The sequence below is a fragment of the Choloepus didactylus genome, chromosome 5, assembly GCF_015220235.1.
Source record: "Choloepus didactylus isolate mChoDid1 chromosome 5, mChoDid1.pri, whole genome shotgun sequence".
Classification (NCBI taxonomy): domain Eukaryota; kingdom Metazoa; phylum Chordata; class Mammalia; order Pilosa; family Megalonychidae; genus Choloepus; species Choloepus didactylus.
This window is the reverse complement of record NC_051311.1, coordinates 91,648,962-91,676,326: the sequence shown is the minus strand read 5'-3', so window position 1 is coordinate 91,676,326 and position 27,365 is coordinate 91,648,962. Positions and strand designations below refer to the sequence as shown.

The following is a 27,365-nucleotide window of genomic DNA, read 5'->3' as shown; positions in this document are numbered from 1 at the left end:
ATTGGCCTTCTTGCCACCGAGGCATGTAGAAGTTCAATCCAGGTTTGACACAATTTGTTGAGATCAGAGAGATATGACTTTATATCTGAAATGCTGTGTTCTGAAACAGCTTCCCTCAGTTAAATTACTGCTATTTTATATTCATTATTAAATGATATTTTATGTTAATTTCATTCATCCTCTTCAGAGTATTAGAAAATGTGCAGTAAATAATAAGGAAGTTGTGTTCTGATTATGTGTGTTTATTGCACACACACACAAACACAAAGCCAAGTGAGAATGAGAAAATTTCTAGAATTCCCTTCCAACTCATACTATCTTATAAATTTTGGTTCTCTGAGCCAACTAATAATTTTCAATGCAAACTTCTGAAAGTGCTGCTCGATTAGTAGCCAATATCTATGGGACATAGGACTCAGAAGAAGGAATACAGATGAAAGCAGCCAGGAAACACCACCACCAAACCATCATCACTGCTCTGTTCTCTTTCATTTCAACCTCAGCCCAAATCTTCCTTTATGAATCTCTCAAAGATCAATTCTATCCCTAAACAATTTTCATAGCTCAAAACCACATCCCATTCATATAAAAGGAATGAAGTCCTGATACATGCGACAACATGGATGAACCTTGAAGACATCATGGTGGGTGAAATAATCCAGACCCAGAAGGAAAAATCCTGTATCATCTCACTGATATGAAATAATCAGAGAAAGCAAACTCTAGTCTATAACCTAGAATATAGGTTACCAGGGGATGGGGTGGGGATAGGGAATGGTAAGTTAAGGTTTAAAAAGGGTTCCTGTTTGGAAATGTTTTGGATATAGATGGGGGTGTTGGTAGCACAACACTGTGAATGTAATTAACAGCACTGAAATACATATCTGACTGTGGTTAAAGGGAGAAATGTTAGGTTGTATATATGGTAACAGAAAAAAAATTTTTAGAATAATCCATGGAACTACACTATACAAACAGTGGACTGTAAGTTAAATCATGGACTACAGTTAATAGTACAATTATAAAAATGTGCTTTCATCAATTGTTAACAAATGCACCACACCAATACAAGGTGCCAATACTGGAGTGTTATATGGAAATCCTGTATTTTATGCCTGATTGCTCCGTAAACCCACAGCTTCTCTAATAAAGGAAAAAAACCCACATTCCACTGAAAATCAGGCAGCAGCATCTATAAATCTCAGACCCCAGGAAGACAACCGAAAGTCTCAATAGAGTATTTGTGGAAAGATTTTTGAATCTATAAACATTGAAAACAAAAAAAACAAAAACTTTCTCCCATAAAAACTGAATAAACTAAGATGAGATATAAGTGATTCAACTGAAGTTGAAAGGTATTCATAATTACAAATTTTGACATGCATGAAAACTGTTGATTACTTAATAAAGAACATTAAGGATAAGTGTACCCCTTTTAGCGTGTCCTCGGCACAAGTCATCAATGTCGACTTAAGCATGCTTTTGTTATTTAGCTATGTGCACTTAAAACATGTCCAGTGGGATAAATGTAAGTGCTATACACAGCATGAGAGATAACAATTACTTACCCTGCAGGCTGGCTCTCAAATTCTTCTGACCACAGCTCTTGAATATCCTCAGTAGAAAGATCTACATCCCGGGTGGTGGCAAAATTGAACTCACTGCCTTCATTTCCATGGAAATAAATGGAGTTCCCGTCTGACTGACAGCTATGCTGTAGATAAAAGGAGAACATGGGGGTGACTGCTGAATTGGTTTTGTAGCCATATCTGTCTTACTTATGTATAATTAGAGTTTTTAGAAAAGTCATTATATTCTTCCTTCTACGATGAACTCTCAAATCAAAAGAGCTAGTTATGTCTTTCTTTGCCTTGTTTAATTCAATTACAATTTCTTTCTAACTTATTAAGCTATCACAAAAAAGGAGCCAAGAGGCATTTGAGCTTTGCCATTTCAGCCGTTGGTATGAAACAAGAATATTTTAACTGGAACAATTTCCCCTCTTTACCACAGTTCTTGTTGTGGGAATTAAGTGTGGTAATGAGGTGTCATATATTTTCAATAATATGGTTATGGGCTAAATCACACTGACCTTTTCAATATTCCATATATTTCTGGCCTGCCATTCAAGCCCTTCATAATTTGTCTGTAAATGGGATGTGAGAAGACTAGCCAGCTAATCAAAACATGGAATACAGAAAAGGTCGAAGTAATTTGGGATATGATTGTATATTCTTAGCCAGATTTTGAGGAAAAGTTTCTGTCCAGAGCTGAGAATTAAATGATGTCCCAGTGAAGAGCTGGGAAATCACATAATTTATTGTTCTTCAAATGAACACTATGCTTGAGAAGAATAAAGAAAAAATTTTCTTGTGATACTTTTTTAACCTATATTTTTCAGCTTAAAATATATCTCAGGTAAGTGAATACTCAATGGCAACATCAAATTATTGAGCTGAATAAACTTACGAATAACTTTTAAGAAATATTAGAAGTTTGCATTAACAAACTTTAATTTTTTGTAACAAGTAATACATAGAGAAATGCTAATAAATGAAAGATCAAACATTCTTTTCAGTTTTACATACTCTTAAAATGAAACAGAACTAAAGAAAAACAACTGAACAGAAAATACCAGTTAGGCCTTTTGACTGTAAGTTCTGTAGGGCAGGAATCATGCCCATTTTGTTTCCTGCTGTATTCCAGGTCTTAACACAGTGCTTGGTGTATAGTAGGTGTTCAAAACAATTTTCTGAATAGCTGAATAAATGAATGAATGAATAGTATGGCTACCTCTTTTCAGGTAATTATTCTTTTATTGTGAACTCACTATGTGCAAAGCATTCTGCAAGGTACTGGGAGTAGAGGGGTTTCTAATGAAGTACAATAATACATAATCTTTGCTCTCAAAAAATCCCAGTCTAGCTGAGATATATCAAAGATAGGTTCCTATAGAAGGCAGCATATGGTAAGGGCCAATGAGTCGGGGGTTGGAGCGGGGGCAGGGCCTCACTGTATTCTAGGCCGGTCCTGATAAGCTGGCTTCTTGGAGTGCAAGTCTTAAACTGGGATTTCAAGAATGGATAGAAATCAAAGTTGGATGATAAACATGAATGAATCACAAAGGTGAAGAAGGGTTGCTGTAGGGGATAAGTAGGCATGATTTTGAGTATTAGACACAGTTGTGTAGGGGATTTGGATTCTAAACTGCTGGCAACAGTGTTCTAGAATAGGGAAAAGATGTATGCAAAGAAGTATTTTAAGACAGCTAAATTGGTTGTGGCTGGTAAAATCAAATGGGGAGGAATGAGACTCTAGTACATTGAAAGAGTAAGTGAAGCTTTCAGAGAGAAGAGAGAAGTCCAAGAGAGTAGGAGGATATGACCTTGGGTGAGTCATTTCACATCACTAAGACATAAGGTGCATCCAATGGGTTCCATCATTATTTTAGATAGAAATGTGTAAGGCATCAACTGTCTGAGAATATTCTTCACACTATGATAAATATAGATTATTCATGGATGCTAAACTGAACTCACTGTTATCTGATCCTTAACCCATACATATTGGTCAAAAGTTAGGATTCAGCTTATCTAACCAATAGAAACAATCAAGTGACGACAAACTCAAGGATCCTCTACAACTATGAATTCTGCAAAAACAACAAATATTAATAAAGATTAACTTTCTTAATAATAAATCCATGGAGCTCTAAATAAAGGTCTTCAGATTTATCTTGACATTCTGGAATCCTGATCAATTGTGGCCTATGCTAATCTGAAATTAATATAAGGATTCTGACATCAATGCAATCGACACATTAAGTCACTGAGCAAGGAGATGGCATAAATGAAATATCATATTTATTTTAAAAAGTATTTATTTGGGTAATAATAAGAATGAATCATCTAACATGAATGGGCTGGCCGACTTCCTTTTCTCTCTAAGAAGTTGATTACAGGCCCTGTATTTAGGAGTCCTGTGCAGGATAGGAGCCCAGTTTAGGGTTCTCATTCCGAGGATTCCTAAAATAATTACAACTTAACTTAGGATTTCATGTGAATTCTATTCCAGGATTGGCCACAGTGGGTTCAGTGTCTTGGAATTGGCCTGGTTTCCTACATACTCTCCAAACTAAGAATTTTTGCCTGAGTACAATTGAATTGAAATCGTGTCCTTGGGCCTCTGCTTGTTTTCTGTCTGTGTCTCTACTTCTGGGCAGAGGAATATGTAATTTTTTCATTGTATTCCATACTCTTAGCAGTAGGGGATAAAGAAGGAGTGTATTCAAATTTATATTTTACTGTGTTTCTTATCAGAATAATTATTAAAATTCTTCAGATCAACTTAAAATCTTTAGTAAAATATAAAAGAATATATCCCATAACACAATATGGTAAAAATAACTGCAAACAATCATTTTCAGGACAGATAGACTCATCAATTAGAACTTTTAAAACCCTCCAAAGTTTGGCAGATTACCAAATATTCTCCTAAGACAGGAAAATGTGATAATGCAAGAAGATATCAGATGCCATTTTTCATTTAGATAGACCTGCATTGTATAGCATCAATCTACTATGTTAAAAATCCAAACCAAATGTGCATTGAAAGTATAAGAATTTCAGGAAATTGCTCTCAATCATTTTAATGCCCACATGTTCTATTCAAACATATCATTTATTTGCAATAATTAAAATCCAAACAACTTCAAAACAATTAAATGTCTAACTTTGTGAGACAAATAACCTAGTAATATGACAAAAAATAATATTTTGTCATTTAGGACTATTTTATTTTAAGCATAGTGAAAATTTTTCAGGTTTTCTGGAGCAAATGTTTATAAATTATATATGCCTTCCTGAGTCATAAGCCTTTGATTGACTTACTGGGAGTATATATCAAGTAACTAAGCATCTATTTTGGATTAAATAAACATAGGTTCTGCAGATGGCTCTAAATTTTTCTATTACTAACCCTCCTAATGTATACTGATTATGATACTGATTATAATTATTTTTACTTTGTTTCATTATTTTAGCATTGATGAATGACATATACCTTATACTTCTAAATACGAGTAGTATTTGTTTCTATTTCTCCTTATTTGTTTCTATTTGGCAATCAAAAATATTTTCCCACTTTTCTGATAAATGGATTTCCTTAACTTGACAGGCAGAACACAGTGTAACTAAGTGACAAGAATCTGCCATTCAGAAAAGCATCAACAGGAAACATCAGCACAAATTCCTCAATATAACAAGTCTCTGGCCACAATTCAAGATAGCATACTTCTAAGGCTGCTCCCTATACTCTGCTGAAAATGTTAATGACTTCATCTCTGTACTTGTAAAAGTATTTGCAATTGCCTCCATCATCGTTTAATTAGGCTTTCATCAAAGACGAACTTTGATGCACCTCTTAATATTATCTCCCTGGGGTCTAATGGCCCTGATGATTCTTTTAGGCATCTGAGCTCTACAGTTTATTTTTTGACGATATCCTTTTTGTTGGAATGAGTATATTGGGCATTTGGGCAATGCCAGCTTGCAGAGTGCTGGTGGCAGATGGAATGAAATCTGCCCGGTATGCCTTCTCCTTCACATGAGCAGAGAGCCATCCATTTCCTCCATTAGGGAGTTGTCACTCAGCCCACCCAGCTGGAAGACCATTTTTGATAGCCAAGCTGGCTGGTGGCAGACAATTCAGATACAAAGTGCACTTTAAAAGGAAGCTAAAACATCATTTGTAGGAAAATTGAAAATGCACGGCTTCCACCACAGCCAATTTTTTAACGACTGTAATATTTTAAGTGATTATTTTTGCCACTTCAGATTGCTCCTTAGAGAGAAGAGGTTTTTTAATTAAAATCTAGGCAGTGCAAACAGATGAGATATGAGGAGTGCAGGAAAGAGAAATAAGATGAATAAAATTAATTAAAATGGTATTGTTGGCAGAGCCATAAATTAGCCACTGTCTGACTAAAAAGAAAATACACTGGTGTAGGAATTTCTGGATTAAAGTGAGATGTGTGATTGAGTGATAGAAAACTGACCAATTTATAGCTTACATATCACTGTTTCTTAAGAATTTTACTGTTATAACAGTTACACAGAAATACTTTTCCTACATCCTGGTTCAATGGACTTTTAAGATAGAGACCTTCATGTTATTAAAAAAAAAAATCAAAAGGGGAAGAGAATGATTTCTTTCATGAGGCAAAATGAATTTCAATCATTTTCCACACATTCAATTCCTAGGTAATTTAATGCCAGTTAAAAAACTGAAAACTTGGCTATGAATGCAGTCCAGGTGCAGGAGGGCTGAAGTGCATTTTCTCTAGTTAACACAATAGATTCAACAATGGTGAGTGAATTTTAGGGAGCTTAAAGAGTGTTTTTGCTCATTATTTTCTGGATGCAGTAAGCATTCACTTTTGAACCACTTTGTACTAAAATTCATAAAGATTCAATTTATGGTATATTCTGTGACAAGTGTATAATTACTTGGCAAGAGTTATGACAACTCCAAAACAGCAATAGTGACAGATGTGAATTGGAGTCATGAGCGGAGAATAACAATGTAAAATTTCACAGGGCACTTGTTAATCTTATCTATGGGGCTTAGTTGGACTTCCACCATGTCTAAGGTTTTCAGGCTTGCCTCCTCAAATTAAGGCCAGGGATGCCATGCACAACATGGGAAGTTGTGAGATACCGTTTAAAGAATAGACTGGGCTTTACGGCAAAACACACTTCGCTTCAAAATGCAAAGCTGTTTGATCTTGGGGAAGTCATGTGGCCTCTCTGAGCCTCTGTTTTTTCATCTGTGAAATGGGGGTAATTGTCAGGATTCAAAGAGATACTACAGGTGCTATGCCTAGCCTAAAAATCGGTGAATCTTAAGAAATCAGTAAATGCTAATTGTCTCCCTTTCTTTTTTTTTCCCATTCATTTAACAAACCTTACTATAATGAGTGTCTTCATGAAAGTCATTGCACTAGGACTGTGTTAGGTACAAAGGTGATGGAAAATGTTACTATACTTTTAATGTCTGTACAGAATGAAATAAATTTCACTTACTGAATATAGTGTTTAAAATAATTCAATTAGTGATTAAATGTGTCAGCTTCAGACCAAAAAAAAAAAAAAAAGGTGCATTAGGCAGGGAGACTCTGGGGAATTGTGCATATATTTTCTGTAGATTTTATCATGATTATTTGTTTTTATATTATAGGTCATTTTTCACAACGATCTGGCTCACATCCATGTTTCAGTAATGTTATTCCATATTAATTACTGTATAAATAGGCCATATTGGGGGAGAACTGTAAAAGGCACACTACTTAGGTTTAACCCTTTATCCTCAAAGTACTTTATTACTTAAATTATATTCTGGCTCATTCTACAATATCAGGTACTCACCTCTTGGATGAAACATGACAATAAGGGAAATACTATCCAAAGAGCATCCCAAGCAAAGAGAATTTAGGGAGACAGCATGCAATTAACCAAGCTGGAATCTGGCCAGAAAATCACAGTTAACATTCCAACTCTTAATAGAAAGAGACATGGGAACATAGACAAGCCACAAGTCTTACTGAGTTCAGGTTTATTCTCATTAGAAAGCCAAAACCCAAATCCCTCAAGTTAAACACTAGACAGTTTTCAGTAAAGTAAGCTGCAAAGCATGTTTCTGTAAAGCAAATCTGATTTCCTCCTGTTTGTCCTTTACATTCTAAAAAAATAAAACCATTCAATAGATTGGTGAAACCCTTTTCTGGGGTGGCCAATGGAATATTGCATAGAAGGCAAATTGGGTATGGTAGTAGGCAGGCACTGCTCTGCCAAACAGTTATATTCCCCCAAAAGCAATTTTTAAAACGAATGCTTCTTTGAGTGTGGTCATCCATTTCACCATTTGTCTCAGATTTTTCCATTAGCCTCAACTTGTGATAATTTTTTAAATTAATTCACATTTTTTCATAAGTTGGACATAATGACCTTTATTCTACATTAACAATTCAGCAATTTGTGATGACACTATTGGACAGGTGACAAAAGAAGTCCAGAATGAAAGCTCCAATTCTTATTCAGGACTGGAAACTTGTCCAGTGTCCACTGACACAGTGAATTTGGCAAATGTATATGTAAATGACTCTCCTGTTCTGACTTAATGCTTCTCCTAATGGGTTGTTGATTTATCTAATGGTTGTAGACTTCATTAGGGCTTGTTAAACTTGGAAAATTGTTATTATTATTGTATATTCATCAACAGTAAATGTGGTAAAGGGGAAAGTGGTCAGTCTAACTGGAACTAGAAAAAGACGGAAGATTAAGGCAGGACACTTCTAAATTCTGTATATTTAGTTACCTCTAACCCTTGGCATAATTTAGCAAAACTTAATAAATTACTTTTTTAAGGGAATTTCTCAGATACATGTATTCAAATTGCAGCCTGTTCCAAAGGACAAACCTTCTTAATAAAATCTGTGATAGCGCTGATTTATTTCTCAGCACAAGCTGGCATAAATGTGTAAAGAAGTAATCTGGAAATAAGCTTCAGTGGCAGAGAGATTCCAAAACGAGCCGAGAGATCACTCTGGTGGGCACTCTTACGCACACTTTAGACAACCTTTTTTAGGTTCTAAAGAATTGGGGTAGCTGGTGGTGGATACCTGAAACTATTAAACTACAACCCAGAACCCATGAATCTCGAAGACAGTTGTATAAAAATGTAGCTTATGAGGGGTGACAGTGGGATTGGGAATGCCATAAGGACCAAACTCCACTTTGTCTAGTTTATGGATGGATGTGTAGAAAAGTAGGGGAAGCAAACAAACAGACAAAGGTACCCAGTGTTCTTTTTTACTTCAATTGCTCTTTTTCACTCTAATTATTATTCTTGTTATTTTTGTGTGTGTGCTAATGAAGGTGTCAGGGATTGATTTAGGTGATGAATGTACAACTATGTAATGGTACTGTAAACAATCGAAAGTACAATTTGTTTTGTATGACTGCGTGGTATGTGAATATATCTCAATAAAATGATGATTAAAAAAAAAAAAAAAAAAAGAAGTAATCTGGAATTTTTTGCAATCCACAGAATGAACTAGGGTAATAAATAGGAAAAGATCAGGAGCTGCAGGCATAGCAATCGAAAGTGGGAAGATTTCTTAAAAATAAAAAATACCGGAACAGCACCTATCTCACAGTAATCTGCATTTAATCTGAGGGTCAATTCCAGAGTTGACATAAGCCAGTGATTTATGCCTTTGTAAGCTGAGGGTAACCAAGCTAGCTGAGCAGATATAAACATTTATTAATGGCGAGGGAGCAAAGTACTTTCTTTTTCTCTCTTGCTCTCTCGCTCTTTCACTCACACAAGCAAACATTTGCACACAAGTATCAAGGAGTCATGGGTATTAATGTTTTCAAAATAAAAAATTTGACTGCCACCAAAGATGAGAGCAAAGAAACAAACAAAATGAAGCAGCTGTCCAACAAATGTTCACCTCTATGGCATACTGATCCATTCAGAAATTTTGCTTCAGTGGGTACTATTAAAGGATGAGGAAAACAGGAAAAAAAGAAAAGAAAACTCTGCTCACTGCTCTTGTTAAGTCATTTGTCCCTGGGTTCTCATCTAGTGCTTCATTGACCTTTGTGGCTCTTCTCCTTGATGCTGAGTTATGGCAAGCAGGCAGATGCAGCAACCCAGGCTGACCCTCTTGAAACCTACACATAATACCTGTCTTTGAACTTGAAATTAAGGATTTTCTCAGATTCTAAGATGTGACTGAAGAGTTGGAAAGGGATAATTCTGATGGACTTGTCCTGATGTTCTGAGAGTAATTAAGGAAAACGGAGCACTGACAGCTAGAGTCAAAGTTCATCTATTATAAGATGTAAAACTTGGATGACAGGATCTTCCTCATTGAGCCTGCTTCTAAAAAGCACTCATGAAATGCTATCATTGCTGCTACTACCATGATGATGATGACGATGATGTGATGAAGATTTATCACAATTACTATTACTACTTCTATTATTGTTTATTATTATTGCAATAACATTCCCGGATTTGAGAATACTACCCAAAGTGAAATGTTAAATCTTGATACAAAATGACTTAAATGAAGGGGACCAAAAAACTCATTTCATATCCCTTAAATCTTGAGGGCAAAATGAAGACCATTTTCACAGAGTTGGTGCACCCAGGAATTGTCCTGAAATTAATCGTTCCTTCACTTCAAGCGGGATGAATGTGCCTGTCAATCTTCAATGTGGCAGGGAAGGAGAAGGCACAAATATCCACAGCCTCCTGAGAGAAAGAGGGACTGCCAGGGGATGGTAGCTGTGATAGCAATAGTTATTCTAGCAACTGCACTTGATGAAGTGATACAGTATATACCGTATCTTTAGAATAGGAACAGATGCAAATAATTCCAGAAATTGTACCCCAAAGTCAAAAAAGATACAGTAGTCTGTAAAACAAGTCCAAATCATTGTAACCAATGATTTAATATAAGTGGGTTTCAGGCCCCTTTCCTTGCTGAAACTGCAGCTCTGCTGACTTGGGGAGATTGCTAATGAGGTTGGTGCTCTGGGGAGCTTTTTGACTTGCAGCACTATATTTATTGTCACTTAGAGCCCCACCTACTTGGTGGCGAACAAAGGGTTGCTTAGGGATTTGTGGGAAATAAAAAATTATGATGGTAATTAGAAGCACGGTAGGAAATGTGGTGCCTCCTTTTCTTCCACATGGGCAAGTTCTATGGAAAAACATTGGAAAATGAATAAGGCAAGGCCATGGGCTTATAATGACAATGTGGGAGAGATACAATGGGTGTATAGGAAGAACATATTAAGAACCTCTTACAATCTTCCTTAGTTTACCCACCCTAAATCAAAATGCACAACAAATATAAGGCCGGATTCTACATTAAAAGCGATACCGCAATACATCTATTTCATAGTAATTACTAAAGAGCCAACAGATGGCAATGGTCTTCTACCAACCCAGGGTAGATTTAAACTGGCAACCCATAATTGCAATTCTGCAGATCACATAACTCCTTAAGCTATTCGGTCTTATAAAATTCTGCCCTTCTTGAGATAAACAAGGACAAGCTTGGATGAGATGGATTAAAGAAACAGAAAGAAATATCTAAGGAAGCAAGGAAAAATACGTACTGTGAATACCAATGACTTCATTTTTATCTTTCCTATTTGGCCAGCCACCCTCAAATATTATATTTAAGATCATCAGCTGGATAGCTTACATATTCACTGCTCTGTATTGCCTTATTTTATCAACAGTAGCACTTAAACCACTTGTCATGAATAATGAAAACTACTACTAACATTTCAGTTACATGAATGGCATGGCAATGAAACTTAACTCTAACAAAAATCATTTCTTATTTTGATTGCCAACGATTACAAATATGGGTAATCCTTGTGTCTAACCCAATTGATTTAAAATATTTGATTTTATATTACTTTAATAACATATAAGGATGACATAATGTGTGAATTCCATATTTTTTTCCATCCTATTATTTTCCTCTCTTAATTGTGAAGTTTCATTTCAATACTGTCTTCTTTTTTTCTACAAAATAGATTTTTTATATTTTCCCAATTTTTCAATGAACATTTAGTAATGTTAATTACTGGGGATTCAAAAATGGTTAAAATAGTCCCTGAGTTTAACATTCTAACTGGGGAGAGAGAAATATAAATAATTACAAAGCAATGTGGTAAGTGTTATCATAGAGGTATATGTCCAGTGGAAAAGAATGTTAAAATGGAATCATTTTAGCCTTGGATTTAGTTGAGGTCCTAAGAAAAGAGGTGGCAACTACTCCATGTTCCAAAATGAGATAACGCATCAACTATAAGGACCTCATACAAGGGTTGTTAAAAATGATTTAGTCACTCCCTCATGTAGTATGGAACTTGAATTGAAGTGGGCATTAAGTTGGAGAGTAGAGAGAGGATTTCTTTAGAAAGAATTGTTTGAGTGCTGTGAGTCCCACCCACACCCATGTGTGGGGAGGAAGGTACCTTTTGCTCATCTTAAGTCCAGTGTGAATGACTTCAAGGACACCACTCAGAGGATATGCTGTGCATTCTGGGGCTTGGGCCTATGTCTGGAGCTGCTTGGCAGGTGACTAAGTAACAAGAGGGCTGCACTTAGAAAGTAACTATTCTTCTGATGATGGATCAAAGGTGAGTGTTTACCACAGACCAGGCATGGGCCATGCACTTAAGAGATGGTCTGTTTTGGCTAAGATCCTGCCCAAAAGCTGCCTGGAGCAGTAAGAAGACCTCAGCAGAAAGAGGTTCCAGTCATTAGCCAGAGGTCCAGCAGCAACAGAGGAAGCAGACATGACCCACTAGAGAGGTGCACTGGGGAAACGCAGGTGAGAGATCCCTCCCTGCAGGTGAGGGCTTTGGCAGGGACTGGGGAAGGTTCCAAAGAACCCACTGGTAATTTCAGGAGAGAGCCAGCTTTAATTATTTTCTAAACTCAGGGATCAATAATGCCAGCTCACAAAAATGCCATGCTTCTTGCTCTTTTACTTTTCCTAGACCTGACCCTGGGGGGTTCAGAGGCTAAAACCAGTGTGTGTGAGGAAACAATGAAGGAGAAGCAATGAGGGAGAACACTGACCCCATTCCTCCTGCAATAGACCTTACCGGAGGAGGGCAGAAGCCATGGATTAGGCTTGGAGTTTGGATTATTACAATGAACTGGTCAAATTTTTTATAGAACTGAGACTGTTTTGGAGACTCAAGTGACTGGATGACTTTTTTGGTCTATTGGTAAAGTCTTGGGACCTGACCTAGTTTTCATGAAAAACGGGCAGAGATAAAGAAGCTGTCAGAGCAAGTTTAAATGGTCAGTGGGGAGAAAGAATGAAGTTGTTTTCTGTATTCAGCCCCCAAGGCAACAAATCCTGCTTATTCAACCTAATGGTTACAGCAATACAGAGTGGACAGAGGCATTAGTTATGCAAAAACTTCATAGAAACCATGACATTTGAACTGGATCCCAACATATGTGAAGAAATTACTAGGCAGAGAACTAAGAAAGGTGGACAACCATGAGAGAAATTCTGATTGTATTTGTGAGGCTGGAGCACAGTGGGCCAGGAGATGAGGATGAAAAGCTAGGCTGGGCCTAGATTGGAGAGGGCCTCGAATTACATGCAAGAGAGTTTGGCTTGTATCCTCTAGGCCTGCAGAGGAAGCCATCAAAGGTCTTGACATGGGAGGAAGCATGATGCAATCCATGTTAAGAAATGATGCTGGCGTTTCTGTCGGTGGCATCCTTTGCTGATCCTTGGCTCCAACATCTTTGTCACATACAGCCTGCTGCCATTAGAATGTTGACTACTCTTTCTTTAGAGTCTCACATCCCTTACTCCATTTCAACTCCATAAGGATTACTGAAAATGCTTCTTGCCTCCATAATGAATGCATTTTATTATATATATACCTCCTTAAATTCACTTTAGTCAGCATTCAATACCTGAGATGGATCAGCAACTGGGACTGTGAAAACAAAAGAAGTTGTTACAGTGCGGAAAAGGGGAAAATGACTGGTGCTTGGGCTGAACTTGCTAAATTCTAATATATAAAAATCAATCATCTGGAGGAAGGAACATGTAGTACACATGGAACAAAGCTGAAGCACGATCAGGAAATATGAGACAAACAAGAATCTTTTACCTCATAGTCAGCAAGTGATGGGGAAGAAAACGGGTAGATAATTTAACATGTGGATGATGGGAAGACACAGGACAAACAGGAAGCATATCTGTTTATATTCTTACTACCTGTAAGAGCAAAGGCTATATGATGAATTACAGCAAGAGTTCTGAAGTCAGATTCCTGGATTTGAATCCTGGCCTTGACATTGGTGATATGTGTAGTTTGGACAAGTTACCCTACATCTCTATGCTCCAGTTTTCATGTCTGTAAAATGGGGCTAACATAGCACCTTCTTTACAGGTTTGAAAGAATCAAATTCTATGAGATGATATATAAAGTATTTACAATTGTGCCTGGAATAGTATGTACTCAATTAAAAATACAGCTATTACTACTTGGCCAAAGAGAATTCTATCTGTGCTTGGAAATTTTTCCTTGCATTAACTATATTTTGTAATTAAGCACACTTTCCTGAATTCTTACTCGTTGATTTAGTTAAGATGGAAATATCTTGGAAATTTTTAATTAACACAGAAAATATATCATGTAGCTTTAATAAACAGATAAACACAACCCTAAAAACTAAAAGCCCAAATAAAGCAATGTTTAAAACATGTTCTGTTACCAACAGAAACATTGAGATATGCTTTCTAATTGCTTGTGTTCAGGTTTCACCTCAGAGGCCACCAAATAAAGAAATGATATTTGACAAAGAAATTGCATACAGTTTAAATAAATAATTTATGGAACTCCCAATCAATTGGCAAAGCAATTTTTTCATGTTCCAATGTTCGAGCCAGGAAGCAAAAAGGTGGTCATGCAAATGAGTTAAAATGAAACCTTATGCATTTTATTTGAAGTTTTCAAGAGAAATATCAGAGAGGAATTTCTACCTGACAGCCAAGTATAAGACAATGATAGAAATCTTTACTTCAATGCTTTTTTTTCTTGATAGACACTGGTTACTTGACAAGTCTCAAATGTGTGACTGGTCAGTTTATGAGGAACCACAAAGCAAAAGTATATTGCACATAAAATTATACTTTAATAAATATTGCTACTACAGCAAAACTACACTCCATGCATGTTTTTCATGGGTGGTACTGAAGTACAATCATTAAGGAACTGGACAGCTAATTAGATTAGTATATTGGCTTGTAAAATGAGGCAGGAAAAATACGTTTATATAGTAAAGGGTACTGAGACCAAATGATAAACGATCATAATGGGAAAAGCATGTGAATCCCAGGCCCTGAAGTCTACATGTTTCCTGGGTTTACTCACCTCCTTGCCAATGATGAACAACAATAGCAGAAATCCTTTTTTTAATGAGGTGATAGTGGGATACGACATGGGATATCCTTAAAAATGTTCTTTGCAATTCCTACATGAAAAGAACCCATGGAATCCCCTTAATGGGGCCACGGTTTTAGAGTTCTTTTCAGGATAAGTTTCCCTAAGGCTTACTGGGTGTTTTCTGGCATTGCACAAAGAGGATGCCTGTTCCTAATGCCAATCAGTTGGTGTAATTTCAGTCACTTAAAGCAAAATGACTAGGGTTTGATTTGTTAATCAAGAAGTTATTGTGACAGGGGAACTCCTGTGTTGAGGGATCATTAAACAATCTGGGATCATTTTTTTCTGGTACAAATAAATTATTAGAAGGAGGTGAGCATCTTGGATCTTTATATTCTACTGGTTCCTCCTTCTGTGATCTCACCCCCATCTGGAACAGTATATTCTGCATCAGCGAGTCACAGTTTTTGTTTCGTTTTTTTGATTCTCCAAGCTGTCTTTGTACTTCACTTTCATATATTGGAAACTTGGGAGGGTCTAGTTGAGGATCCAATGGCATTCCCCTGTTTTCTAAGTGCAATTTCTTATTCTACACACGCCCTGGGCAAGCCCTTAATTTCAGTTCTCATTCACAGGCTGGTAATAGTCACACTGAGATCTTCTGCTGAGCTTCTGACCCATACCTTCTTACCTGCCTGCAGGATCCTCAAGTATGACAAGTCAAAAGTGAATTCATTACCTTCCCTGAACCTGCTCCTCCTCCTATGCCTCCTATTTCAGTGAACAGCACCTCATCCACTAGCTGCCCAAGTCAGAAACGGAGTGCTCCTTGACACCTGCCACCCCTCATCTTCAGTCCCTGATCTTCTCCAGTCTCTCTCCTAAGTCTCTGAAATATGTCAATTTTTTCCTCTCCTTCTTCTCCTAATTCTGGCCAATATGATCTCCCATGGGATATACTTATCAGCCTCCCATGTGGTCTTCCTGCATGTACTCTTTCTCCCTTCCATTCCATCCTCCACTGAAGTCAAAGGGATATTTCAAACATCAAATCTCATTTAATCCAGCTTTTACTTAAAGCACTTCAAGGATTCCCTATGACCTTCGCAATAAAGTTCAAACTCCACAGCCACTTGCAAGACCTTCAAGTCTTGCCACTGGCCAGGTCTCCACACTTACTACCACAAGCCTCAACTCAAACAACACAGTAGCTTTTTTGAATTTTTTATTCAAGACCTTTACTTTTGCTCTCTCACCTTCAAGCTTTCATGCACGTGATTTTTGATTCCAGAAACATTATTCCTCCTACCTCCAACTCCAAGTTACGCTTTCTTCTCTGCTTGGATTCTCTGTTACTCTGGATAGCTTGCCTAGCCTTCCATGACTGGGTTTAGTACTGTAAGTTTTACTTTCAAAGCATTCTAAACTTTCTCAGCAAGTCATGACCATTACATTGTTTGTATTTGTATACAGATGTGTCTATTCTCACACAACTGCCCCCATTAAAGTGACAGCCAGACTCAGCTGCCCAAGAAAAATACCTGCCCTTTTTGGTTATATTCTCTGGGTTCAGTTCAGCACAGCACAACGTGTCCTCAAGAATATTTGTTACATGAATGAATAAATGAATGGCTTTTACTAATGAATCTCCATCTTTAAAAGGCAGGCTAAGGTAAATAATAGTAATAACCATTCCTTTAAAAGAGGTTTTGATAAAATAGTTCTCTTTTTACAGTTTGGCTACTGAGCTTTAAGTTTGACAAGGAACTTGAAAAGAGGAGGGAAGGAAGAAGGAAGAGAAGGAACAAGAGAGCTCAAACCTTAACTGTAGCTCCAGGGAAGAAAAGCCAGTTGCCTGTATCCACTGGATCGAGATTATCTTCTAAAATGACTTGTCTGTGAGCAGAATTGATGACTAGTATATTATCTAAGGCCCAGCAGGCTTCATACACTTCCCCTACACGGAGATTTTCCTGCTTCCACTGAAACTGGATGTTCTCGCCTTTGGCGTCTTCAGGAAGGTAGAGGATATGGATGATTGTGCTGACATTGGAAGGGGCTCTGGAAAATATGGTGAGATGGGCAATTGGTGCCACAATACAGTTCAACAATGTCCACTTTTTTTTTCTCATAGATAAGTTTTATTTCTTAATTAAAATTATTTCAAATTCTCATTACAGATTAATCATAGCCCTTAAGTTTCTTAATATCTGCTGATTTTCATATTGGGTGACAAGAGTTTAAATATTAAAGACGTTCAGGAGGTTTACTTTTAACATAAGGCAGCCACTAAATATATTCAAGTAAGCCAAGAAAGGAATAATTGAAGAGAAAATAACATATACTGCATAATTGGTACAAAAAAATGTAAACAGCACAATTTTTTGCATGTAGTTCACAATCTAAAATGGTTTATTTGATATTAAGAATACAGAAAAAATATATATAATTAATATCCTAACTTAGATTCTTTGAAATTATGCACCCATTAGAGGCCATTATATGCAATATGTTTCACAATCAGTCTTCAAGTAATTGTTATTTTACTTCTAGTAACCAGATACATTTTTATATATTTTATCTATAAGAAATGTGAGATTTGCCATGAAAATTAAATGTTCTCATTTATAATTCTTTAGAATTCCATGCAGAGCAATCTTAAAAATCTGATATAATTTAATATTTTAATTTTGATGTTGCATCTGTTAGTCCAGGTCCTTCTGCTACATAATAAAATATTTTTATTAAACATTTTATTCTACCAAAGTTGAACCCTGTATAGTAAAAATGATTGCCTTAGCCAAGATTAAAAGTGGTAGTAAAATGCAAACTAGTGGTACCCTGGGCTTGCTATAAATCAGTTTAGAAAGGACTAGAGAAAAGCCATATCTTTCACTCACCAATGAAGCACATATATATCTGCAGAATTGTCAGTGTAGGTTATAGATGTTGTACCTTACCTTTGGGGATAATTAATTCCTCCTTTTGAAGTATGTCATGATGACTATGTTTTTAGTTTCAAAATGAATTTAAACTGATGAAGAGACTATATTTTGGCTTTAAGTAGTGATTGAAACTATGTTCAGTTTGAACACCAATGGTAAGGAAAATTTACATTAATGACTATGATGGTTTGGTGCATGGCTTAAAATGAGAGTACTATTTATTGTAAAAGTAAATGGAACCAGCTCATTATGTTGTAATTAAATATGTAGTTTCACTATTTGTCATATCAAAAGCATGTAGTTGTTTTCCAGTGAGAAATATCTACTACAGTTTACCTAAACCATGATATATAACATATTAGAAAGAGAGAAAAATGGATATATGGTTAAAATTCCAATATTTATGCTGCATTGCTCAAAGCCATTTATATAAATATAAATATTTAATATGAATTCACTTTTATATTAACTACTAGGAATTAGAAAGAATAGCAAAATGGTCTGTTATAAAATTGGTACAGCATGCCAGAGCTCAGCTTGTACCAGGAACCAATATATTATATTTTATGCTGCCACTGGGTGAGACAATATAATTGAATCCATGAGTTAGAATCACTTTTCTCAGTTTTTGATTAGACCAGAGCTTAGACTTATGAAGACATTTTTTAATTTTGTTTATTGATTAGAAATACTACTAGAAACTTTGTACAGATTGGTTCAGTATTAAAAACTAATAGCTTACAATAAGAAACTAATGTTTATTCTGTTCACCCAAACAAATCATAATTCTTTCAACAGGGAAATATGGTAAGGAAAACAATATATCAAAAAAGAAAATGGTCACAAAACTGATGGAAAATGTTCTACTTGAATTATGCTAATTTAAGAACTAAACCATGATAACTACTTTATACAAGTTTCAAGGTATTTTTTTCCTTTTAAATATTTTATATCTGAATTTAGGCATCCATTTTGAATTTTATTTTATGATTTAAACTATGTAGAAGTGGCAAACATAGTTTTAATTTTGCTAATTTAACCAAACCTCTTCAACACTAATGAGTTTCATCTTCCTCAAGCATACCTCATTTTCTTATTCTGGGATTTTTTTTTTTTTTTAATAAAGAAAATGTAATGTATGATTACAAGTCACATCACAATTATGTTAATAGAGATCTAGAACTGGCCTTAGGGAAGTTAAAGGGAAATGAAAGAACTAGAGATTAGATACCAAAGGCTTAGTAGCCATTACCTCATTCTCATCATAGACTGGAAGACTTAGGTGGTCATCTGTTGTATTCTCAGGATTAAAAGCCAAGTCATAGCCAGGCCACTTAGAGACGGATGGTGATGTCACATATGGGAGGGTGTTATCATAAAAGTTATGATCCCACCTGAACTTTTACCAAAAATAAATAATTTTTTATGAATACTACCAACAGTGGGGAGTTTGGAAGGAGAAATGACACTTTTCACAATATCTTCTTCAAGTAGGGCATGTGATAATATATGCATCCATCTATTTCAACATAACTAATCAGAGCTAGAATGGAGGAAAACAGGGAAGAAGAAATCTACCATTGTCAGAATATACGAAAACACTTTAAATTAAAACAAACCTAATTTTCTCAAGCTGGATCCAATCCATGGTATTATTCTTGGTATATGAAACGATGATGCTGGGGTCTGAATAACTAAAGCGACACGAACCTGACCCTGTGAATAACAATAATAACAAATTTAAAAGTTAAAAACAGAGACACTACATATTATTCTTCCTCAAATATTTTAGAGATTGTTCTATTTAGATATTTATCTAGAGATTGTTCTATTTAGATATTTATCTAACCATTTCTTCATTCTTCTAACTATGCTGAAAAAAATTTGTGATCCATTCTGCTAAATATTATTTGATAAATAATTTTAAGAGCCAGAAATAATGTGAAGAAGATATATTGTGAATTTCTTTAGAGATACATGAGCTACTAAATTAAATGATAGAATAAGCACTCAGTTCTCTGCTGAGAAATAGTCTAAATATTACAAAATGATTAATAATGCCATTATGGTACTTGAAATTTAATATCAACACAATTGCATAAAATGGTACATACGACATTAAACTGAATGATGAATGAAAACATCATTCTTAGTCCTTTTTCTAATTTATCTAAATGATGAGACAGTATGTGGGAAACTAAAATATTATAAAGAAAATTCAAGTACTAAATGAATGAGAACATTACAGATGTGATCGATAATACTCTAACTCAACATTAAAGATTTTAAAATAGAGATATTATGTTCCATTGTGAATATTCTCATGATTATTGGCGATCATTTCTCACTACTGTTTTCAATATTGGAAATATGAACATCAAAGCAAGTTTTAAAATTCTGACAAGAATTCGCCTCTACATGTTCAATGAATTTGTGAAATGAAGTGTAGTTTGACTATAATTTCAAATAACTTCTTAGAATGCACAAAACAGCCATGAATCATTTGCCAGAAGTTTACTGTGACTGACATAGCAGGATTTTTCATACTACATTAAAAACAAATGAACCAAAAGAAAAGGAAATAGTGCAATTTATGTTTAACTTTCACCCATCTGCTAGAGGAGCCTCTTCTTCAGCAAATGGCATCTACTGACGATTTTTACATTTGTAGTACTCAGGGGTTCCAAGCTTTAATCAGACTCATTTATTTTATTTCAATAGTGCTCAGTACAAACCAGTGAGTTTGCAATTGCCAAAGCTGGCAATGTGCTAAAAAGCCAAACAGCAGTTTTCCTGCATTTATTCTCACAGCCAAAACGTAGGTGAAAAAGCATGAAAGAAAGGGGTATTCAAAGGAAAGCTACCCAGCAACCCTAAGCTCAAATAGAAACACACCTTATGCCATTTTAATCATTGCTAAATTCTACTGTTCATAAGCAGCTGCTTAAAATAAATATCAAACTGTGCAGCTGGGAATGGAAACAGGCAGGATTATGTGGGACAACAGCGAGCACTGACAGAGAATCTGTTATTTTAAAGGAAAGTTCGAATTAGCCTAAGGAACTGAAATGTTACTTATGTGCTTCCTTTATGTTTTATACACTGTAAGTACTTAAAACTAAATGTACAAGGTGAATCCCTGGAGGAGGAAAGGATAGAACAGATGATAACCAAAAATGTTCTTACCGAACACAATTTCTTGCAAATTGATTACAAATTCAGAAGAGAGAAGGAAAGGTGATACACATAAAAATAAAAATGTCCAAATACAGCCTTGATGACAGATATGACTTCTTTCCCATCTATTTTCTTATGCTAGCTTGTCAATGTTGTGAGATTAAATTTATTACGCACCCATAAAACAAAAAGGCACCCGGCACTCTTCACTTAGTTCTTTCATATCTAAAACATTAATATCTTTAAAAAAAGCTTTTTACTTTGAAATAATTTCAAACATACAAGAAAGTTGCAAAAATAATACAGAAACAATACACAGAACTCCAATGTACCCTACCACCCAGATATCCAGATTTATCAACCATCAGCATTTTACCACACTTGTTAAATGATTAAAACATTAATATCTTTTGAATCCATCTCCTCCTCACTATTCTGAATGGACCCTTATTAGCTCTTGCCAGGACTTTGCAGTAGGTATCAGTTGGTCTCTGGCTCCAGGCACACCTGTCCTCAAGCAACCATGTTGTTGCCCAGAGTGTTCTTTCGAAAGGTGAACTGAATTATGCTACCTCCCTATTTCCAATCTTACAAAAATTCCTCAGTCCTTTTAGGATAAAGTTGTACTTCCATGCATAGTGGGATAAAGCTGCACAGCTCCTAGAGTTCCAGACGTGCACCTGGGAAACACAATTGGCCCAAGGTTATCTTAAAGGGTTCCGATGTAAGAAGACGGCCAAAAAGGCCAAGGGCCCCCAAGAGAGGGGTGGACAATGGGAAGACCGGGACAGAAGTGGGGGCCATAAGTGGCCAGCCAGTCATGTCAAGGGAACCGAGGTGGGAGGTCCCCACCTGGAAGATTCCCCCTACCCCAGCCAGAGAACCAGCCAGCTTTGGATACCTGCCTCACCCAGAGGCCACTCACAATGAACTACCATTCCAATGGCACCGGTCTAATGAATAAAATGGTCTTTCCACCATGAGTGTAGCTGTGCCACAAACTGGATGAAATTTTTCTTCACCTAATCAATTCCAAATTGCAATCCACTGTCACATAGATTTTGGTCAGCAGAATAAGAAGTGCTCTTGCCCATTTGGCCAATGGTTGCTTGCCTCTGTCTGCAGTGAGGAGAGGAAACAGTTGATTGGTGTTCACGCCTTCTTAATGCCACCCCAGATGACTCCCTGGACCCAGAAGCTATGATGCACAGCTATCACATCCCCCAAATCACCTCTGAGGCAGTGGGTAGACAAAAATAAGCAGGTACCATCTGTAAAAGGTACCTTTTTTTTCCCCCTCTTAAATCACAAATATTTAATTGCTAAAGCTGACATCTAAAACTGGAAAGGAAAGATAATCCCAAATGTCAAATGCAAAATATCCTCTCATTTGCAGATCGATTTTCCCTCCTTCAGGTCACTTCCAATATAATCATTCATTCTAAGTAGCAATTTTGCAGGGATTATAAAGAATTAGTAAAGGAGGGAAGAAAATTCATCCATGGTTATAACATACGGCTTGAGAGCCATTGAAGGGCTTAAAGTGTTCTAAAATTTCAAATATTTTCTTTGGTTCTTATAGGTAAAGGAAGAAAGTCCACATACTTCCAACTTTACCCACAACAAGGGTACACACTATCTACAAAGGAATGAAGCATTCCGAAAGTTTTATATTCATAAAACAAAATTTGTGAACCCCTAAAATTTGCTGAGGACCCCAATCCAACAGTCTAAGAAATCTGGTTCCCATTCAGTGCTGAACACATGGAGATTTCTGCAATGCTCAGAGTCTGGAGGAAGGCAGGATATTTTGTGTTAAAGGTATCTCATCAGTGTTGAATCCAGTTGGTCATGGTTATCAATTCTTGATTTTAAATTAACAAATAAATTGATAATGATAAAGATAAATACAATTATTTATGAGTATCAATTACACTAATACTGGTTTTTTAGTGAACCCCATACTGTATGACAGATATTTTTTATCAACATTTCTGGCCTATTATTGTCTCATAGTTTGCCCATAGCTTAAGGTATATATGCATTGCAATATAAATATAAACCATTTCTAATCCTTTGCTAAAGCAGATGTCTACATAATGCCCTGAAACTGTCTTAGAAATAAACAAAACTTTACTGACGATGTCCTGACTGAATCTGTGCTATTTTAGTAACACGCTTTATATTCTCAAGTTAAATATAAAAATACTTGGCTATTTTGTCAAATTTTCAGATTTTTTAACACCTGTCTAAGTTCACCCTTATTAGGTTAACAATATAATGCACATAATTAAGAAAAATAGAAAAACTCAGTAACATCCTCATTTTTCAACCACAAATTGATGTTAACTATTTTCTCTGCCCATTTGTACCCGTTTTCTGCCATCCTCCTATTACAGTGGATAAAGTGTTTCTGTTCCATCAAACATCAACCTCCAAATGTAATCCTAATTCCACGTACTCTAACTTTCCCTAGGACCTTAAATTTTCCTTAAAATTTCTTCAATTTAAAAATTTTGAATTTTACCTCTCTCTTCGGCATCATCAATTTCTTCCAATCAGTTTCCTGAATCATTCCTATCATCATACAAACATGATCACGAATCTCCCATCTTAAAAATATAAAGCTTTCTTAATGTCACACCTCATCTCCTATTCCTTCCCATCCTATTTTTGCTCTCCTTTACAATAAAACTTCTCAAGAGTTGTCTTGTTATTTCTTCCACTTCCATGTGTCTTATTCTCTTTGCCCCATTCATTCAGTCTTCTCTGAAGCGCTCCACTGAAACTGCTCTTGGTTAGGTCACTGGGGAACTCAGGTTGCCAAATCACAATGGATCACTTGTCCAAATTCAGCTCACTTGACCTCTCAGCAGGACTGGTCACAGTTGATGCCTCCCACTTTGTGATACATTCTTCTCTTGGCTTGTAGCACCTTCCTGATTTTTCTCCCACTTTATCAGAGATTCCTTCTCAGTCTCCTTTGTTTCCCTTTTTCTGCTTGACTTCTAAATGATTTAGTGTATTTCTCTTCTCTTATCTACATTTCCTCCTTTGGTGATCTTACCCACTTTTAAGGCTTTAAATAACTTCTATAACAGATAATACCCAAGCTTATGTCTCCCATGAGCTTCATACTTGTAGATCCAACTGCTACTAGGTAACTCTAATGAGCATCTCAAATTTAATAATCAAAAGATAGAAGTATCGTATTCTACCCCCAAATATCCTGTGTGCCTCCAAGTCTTTCCATTTCAAATGGCACCATCCCAGATGTTCAAATGAAAAAAAAAAATCCTAGAAGTCATCCTTTTCCTCCCTTGCTTCACCTCCTACTTGTAATTCATCAGCCTGTTCTGTTAATTCTTCCTTCAAAGTATATCCTGAATATGTATCTCCCTCTCTACTGCTATAACCTAGGTGAAATCATGATCATGTCTTGCTAGTTTTATTGCTTCCCCCTTTTCCTCCTGCAATCAACCTTTTCAAGGCTTTCAGCACACTATGAGCAAAAATTGCACTCCTCACCACGATGTACAAAATCCTACCCTGCTCTGTGGTCCCTTGTGTCTCAGACCCTATCTAGTACCACTTTTCCTTTCACTTGCTGTGCTCCAGCCACTCTTGGATTTCTGTCTGTTTACTGAACACTCCATCCAGGGCTTTTACACTCCTCTGTGTCTGAAACTATACTTCTTGTCTCAAACTTCCTGACTCCCTATCCTCTCCTTATCCCATTCCATTCATATCTTCTCACGATCTTCCCTTGGCTGGGTCCTTCTTCTCCTTTGGGTATCTGTGTGCCTATCACCATCTCAAAGAAGCCTTCCCTGACCACTCAGTTAAAGAAGCCCACCCCAGCTCCAATCACCCTTCTAAAGTTATCTTGTATATTTACTTGCTCAAGTTCCATCAGAAAAGGGATTCTTTCTGTCCTGTTTGCTACTTGTGTCCCTAGGACCCAGAACAGCACCCAGGTTACAGTAGGAACACAATGAACACTGCTGAATCAATGAATAAGTTTGCTGCAACTTGTTTATTTTAATTTCTTTGTTTCCTTGTTTTCACTGACTGAAAGAATAATAGTAAATGAGACCCAAGGACTTTTGACTTGCCTAGATGGGTTAAAGAAAAAGAGTCTGATGGTCAGGCTTTAGAATACCTGGACTGTATGCAACCTCACCACTGATTAACTTTGGTACCACTGTATAGTCAAAAAGGTAATAATCTCACAAGTCAATGAGAAGATGCCTAAAGTGACTGATATGACTTATATAGCCCATAGACCATCTGATTTTTGAATAAAAATATGAGAAACAAATTACTTGAGTAAAAATGGTAAATTTTCAACCCTTCTATCAGGAATAGAAGAATAATGATAACTAGATGAATTATTTTACTGATTAGTAAAGTCTTAATGGCCCAACATAACTGAAAATAAGCAAATTTGCAAAGTCATACAAAATGGTCATAAACCACATAAAATACCATCTACAAGCCTCACGCTCTGACCTCTCCATCAGGTATTCTTTTCTACCATGTTAAAAAAAAAGTTTTCTTAAATGTAATATTTTCTTGATTATAAGATAATATCTTACCTCTTCAAGTTGATTTGTTTCTGTTTGAATATATAAACAGATTAACACACTGTTCTTAGGAAAAAACACTTGTATGTTTATGAAGAAAATAATAAAATTGTAATCCTATAGAAAAATGTTCCTCAAAAAATTACAGTGTGACAGATTAATGAGAAAATCTGTGATGGTTAGGTGCATCTTAGTATGTATCATATAGCCTTAAACAGATATTATTTAATTTTTCTCACATGGGACAACTTTACATGATAATGAATTCAATGCTGGTTGTAATATTGATAATTCTATATAATTTATTATTTTACTTTTTGGAGTGAAATTGCCCTGATAGTAGGTATTCTCTAGAGAGGCAATGCAATATAAGGGTTAGGGGAGTAGACAACGGAGCCAGGCAGCCAGGATTGGAATCTGGACTTTGATACTTCTTAACTATGTGACCTTGTGCAGGTCACCTACCCTTTCTGTGCTAAAGTTTCCTCATTTATAAAAACTGGATAATAACAGCAATCACGTCATAGGACTGTTGTGAAGTTTAAGGAATTAAAACATGAAAAGTCCCTAGAAAACACTTCTAACCATGTAATAAATTTTAGCTGAGTCAATATTTTTGTTTCATTTAATAAATTCATCCTAGAAAAAGGAGAACATGATTGCCTGTATTTTTTCATTGGCTAAATACTAAATTGAATCACTAGCTTATGAGAGAACTTTTCTCCCTATAGCTTCTTTCAGTTTGGGTCATTTCCCTGTTCTTTGATGCCATGTGACAGAAGAGCCAAGGAATCCTAAAGATGGCCAGAAGATACCAAACCCAGGAGGAAGCAAGCCTTCTAGCCTCTAAAACCATAAGCCAACAAATGGCTGTTGTTAAGCCAACCTATTGTATGATATTTGTATTAGCAGCTAGGAAGCTAAAACAGCATCCATGAAGAAAAAACATTCCAGTTACTCAAGATTACAACCACAGAAGCTATGAACATGTGGCTAGTATTACGTGCATGCCTGGTTTACAAGCAAATAATTTGGGGGCAAAGAGTGATTAAGAAAGTACCCAAAGCGCACCTGCCAACCAATGGGATTGAGTTGGGCAGACCAGTTAGGCAGACCATACTGCTCCTGGTGCACAAAGCATACACTTTTTTTTTTTTTTTTAATAACAGTGCCATATCTTCACAGTCAGAACATGTTTTCCCGAATGGATTGGGGGTTGGGATATGTTTCTGTGCTTCTACTCAATCTCATGACAAGAAGCCATAATGGCCCTGTTTTTGGTAAAGAGAGAAAACCCAAAGGACTGAAGCTCCTCGAGCCTGGAACCCCTGTTAGCCATCATCTCATCTTTCTCTCAGATTTCACCATAGGAGAAGCACACAGTAAACTGGGCCTAGGAGAAATGCTGTTTACTTGGGTATCACTTTCTCTGCATGTTCCCTGTGTGTTCCTCTTTTTCCCTGGCCCCAGGACCCAACCATCACTCAAACCTGTGGACTCTCCTCCTGCATATTTATTAACCTGTACCATTCCTTTACATTCAATCACCACCTCCTTAGACCATCTCTCACCCAGATCTATGTGACAGCCTCCTAACTGGGCTCTCAAGGCAAACAAACAAAAGGTTAACCTTAGTCTAA

General features: G+C 36.3%; 1 protein-coding gene across 1 annotated transcript in view; it reads right to left on the bottom strand.

Annotated features, from left to right (window-relative positions):
- The window catches only part of RELN (reelin), a 520,858-nt gene that overhangs the window by 189,587 nt on the left and 303,906 nt on the right, over window positions 1-27,365 (bottom strand). Inside the window, 3 exon segments of the mRNA XM_037837769.1 lie at window positions 1,569-1,714; window positions 16,838-17,078; window positions 19,582-19,678. Of these exon segments, the coding sequence (XP_037693697.1) occupies window positions 1,569-1,714; window positions 16,838-17,078; window positions 19,582-19,678 (484 nt within the window).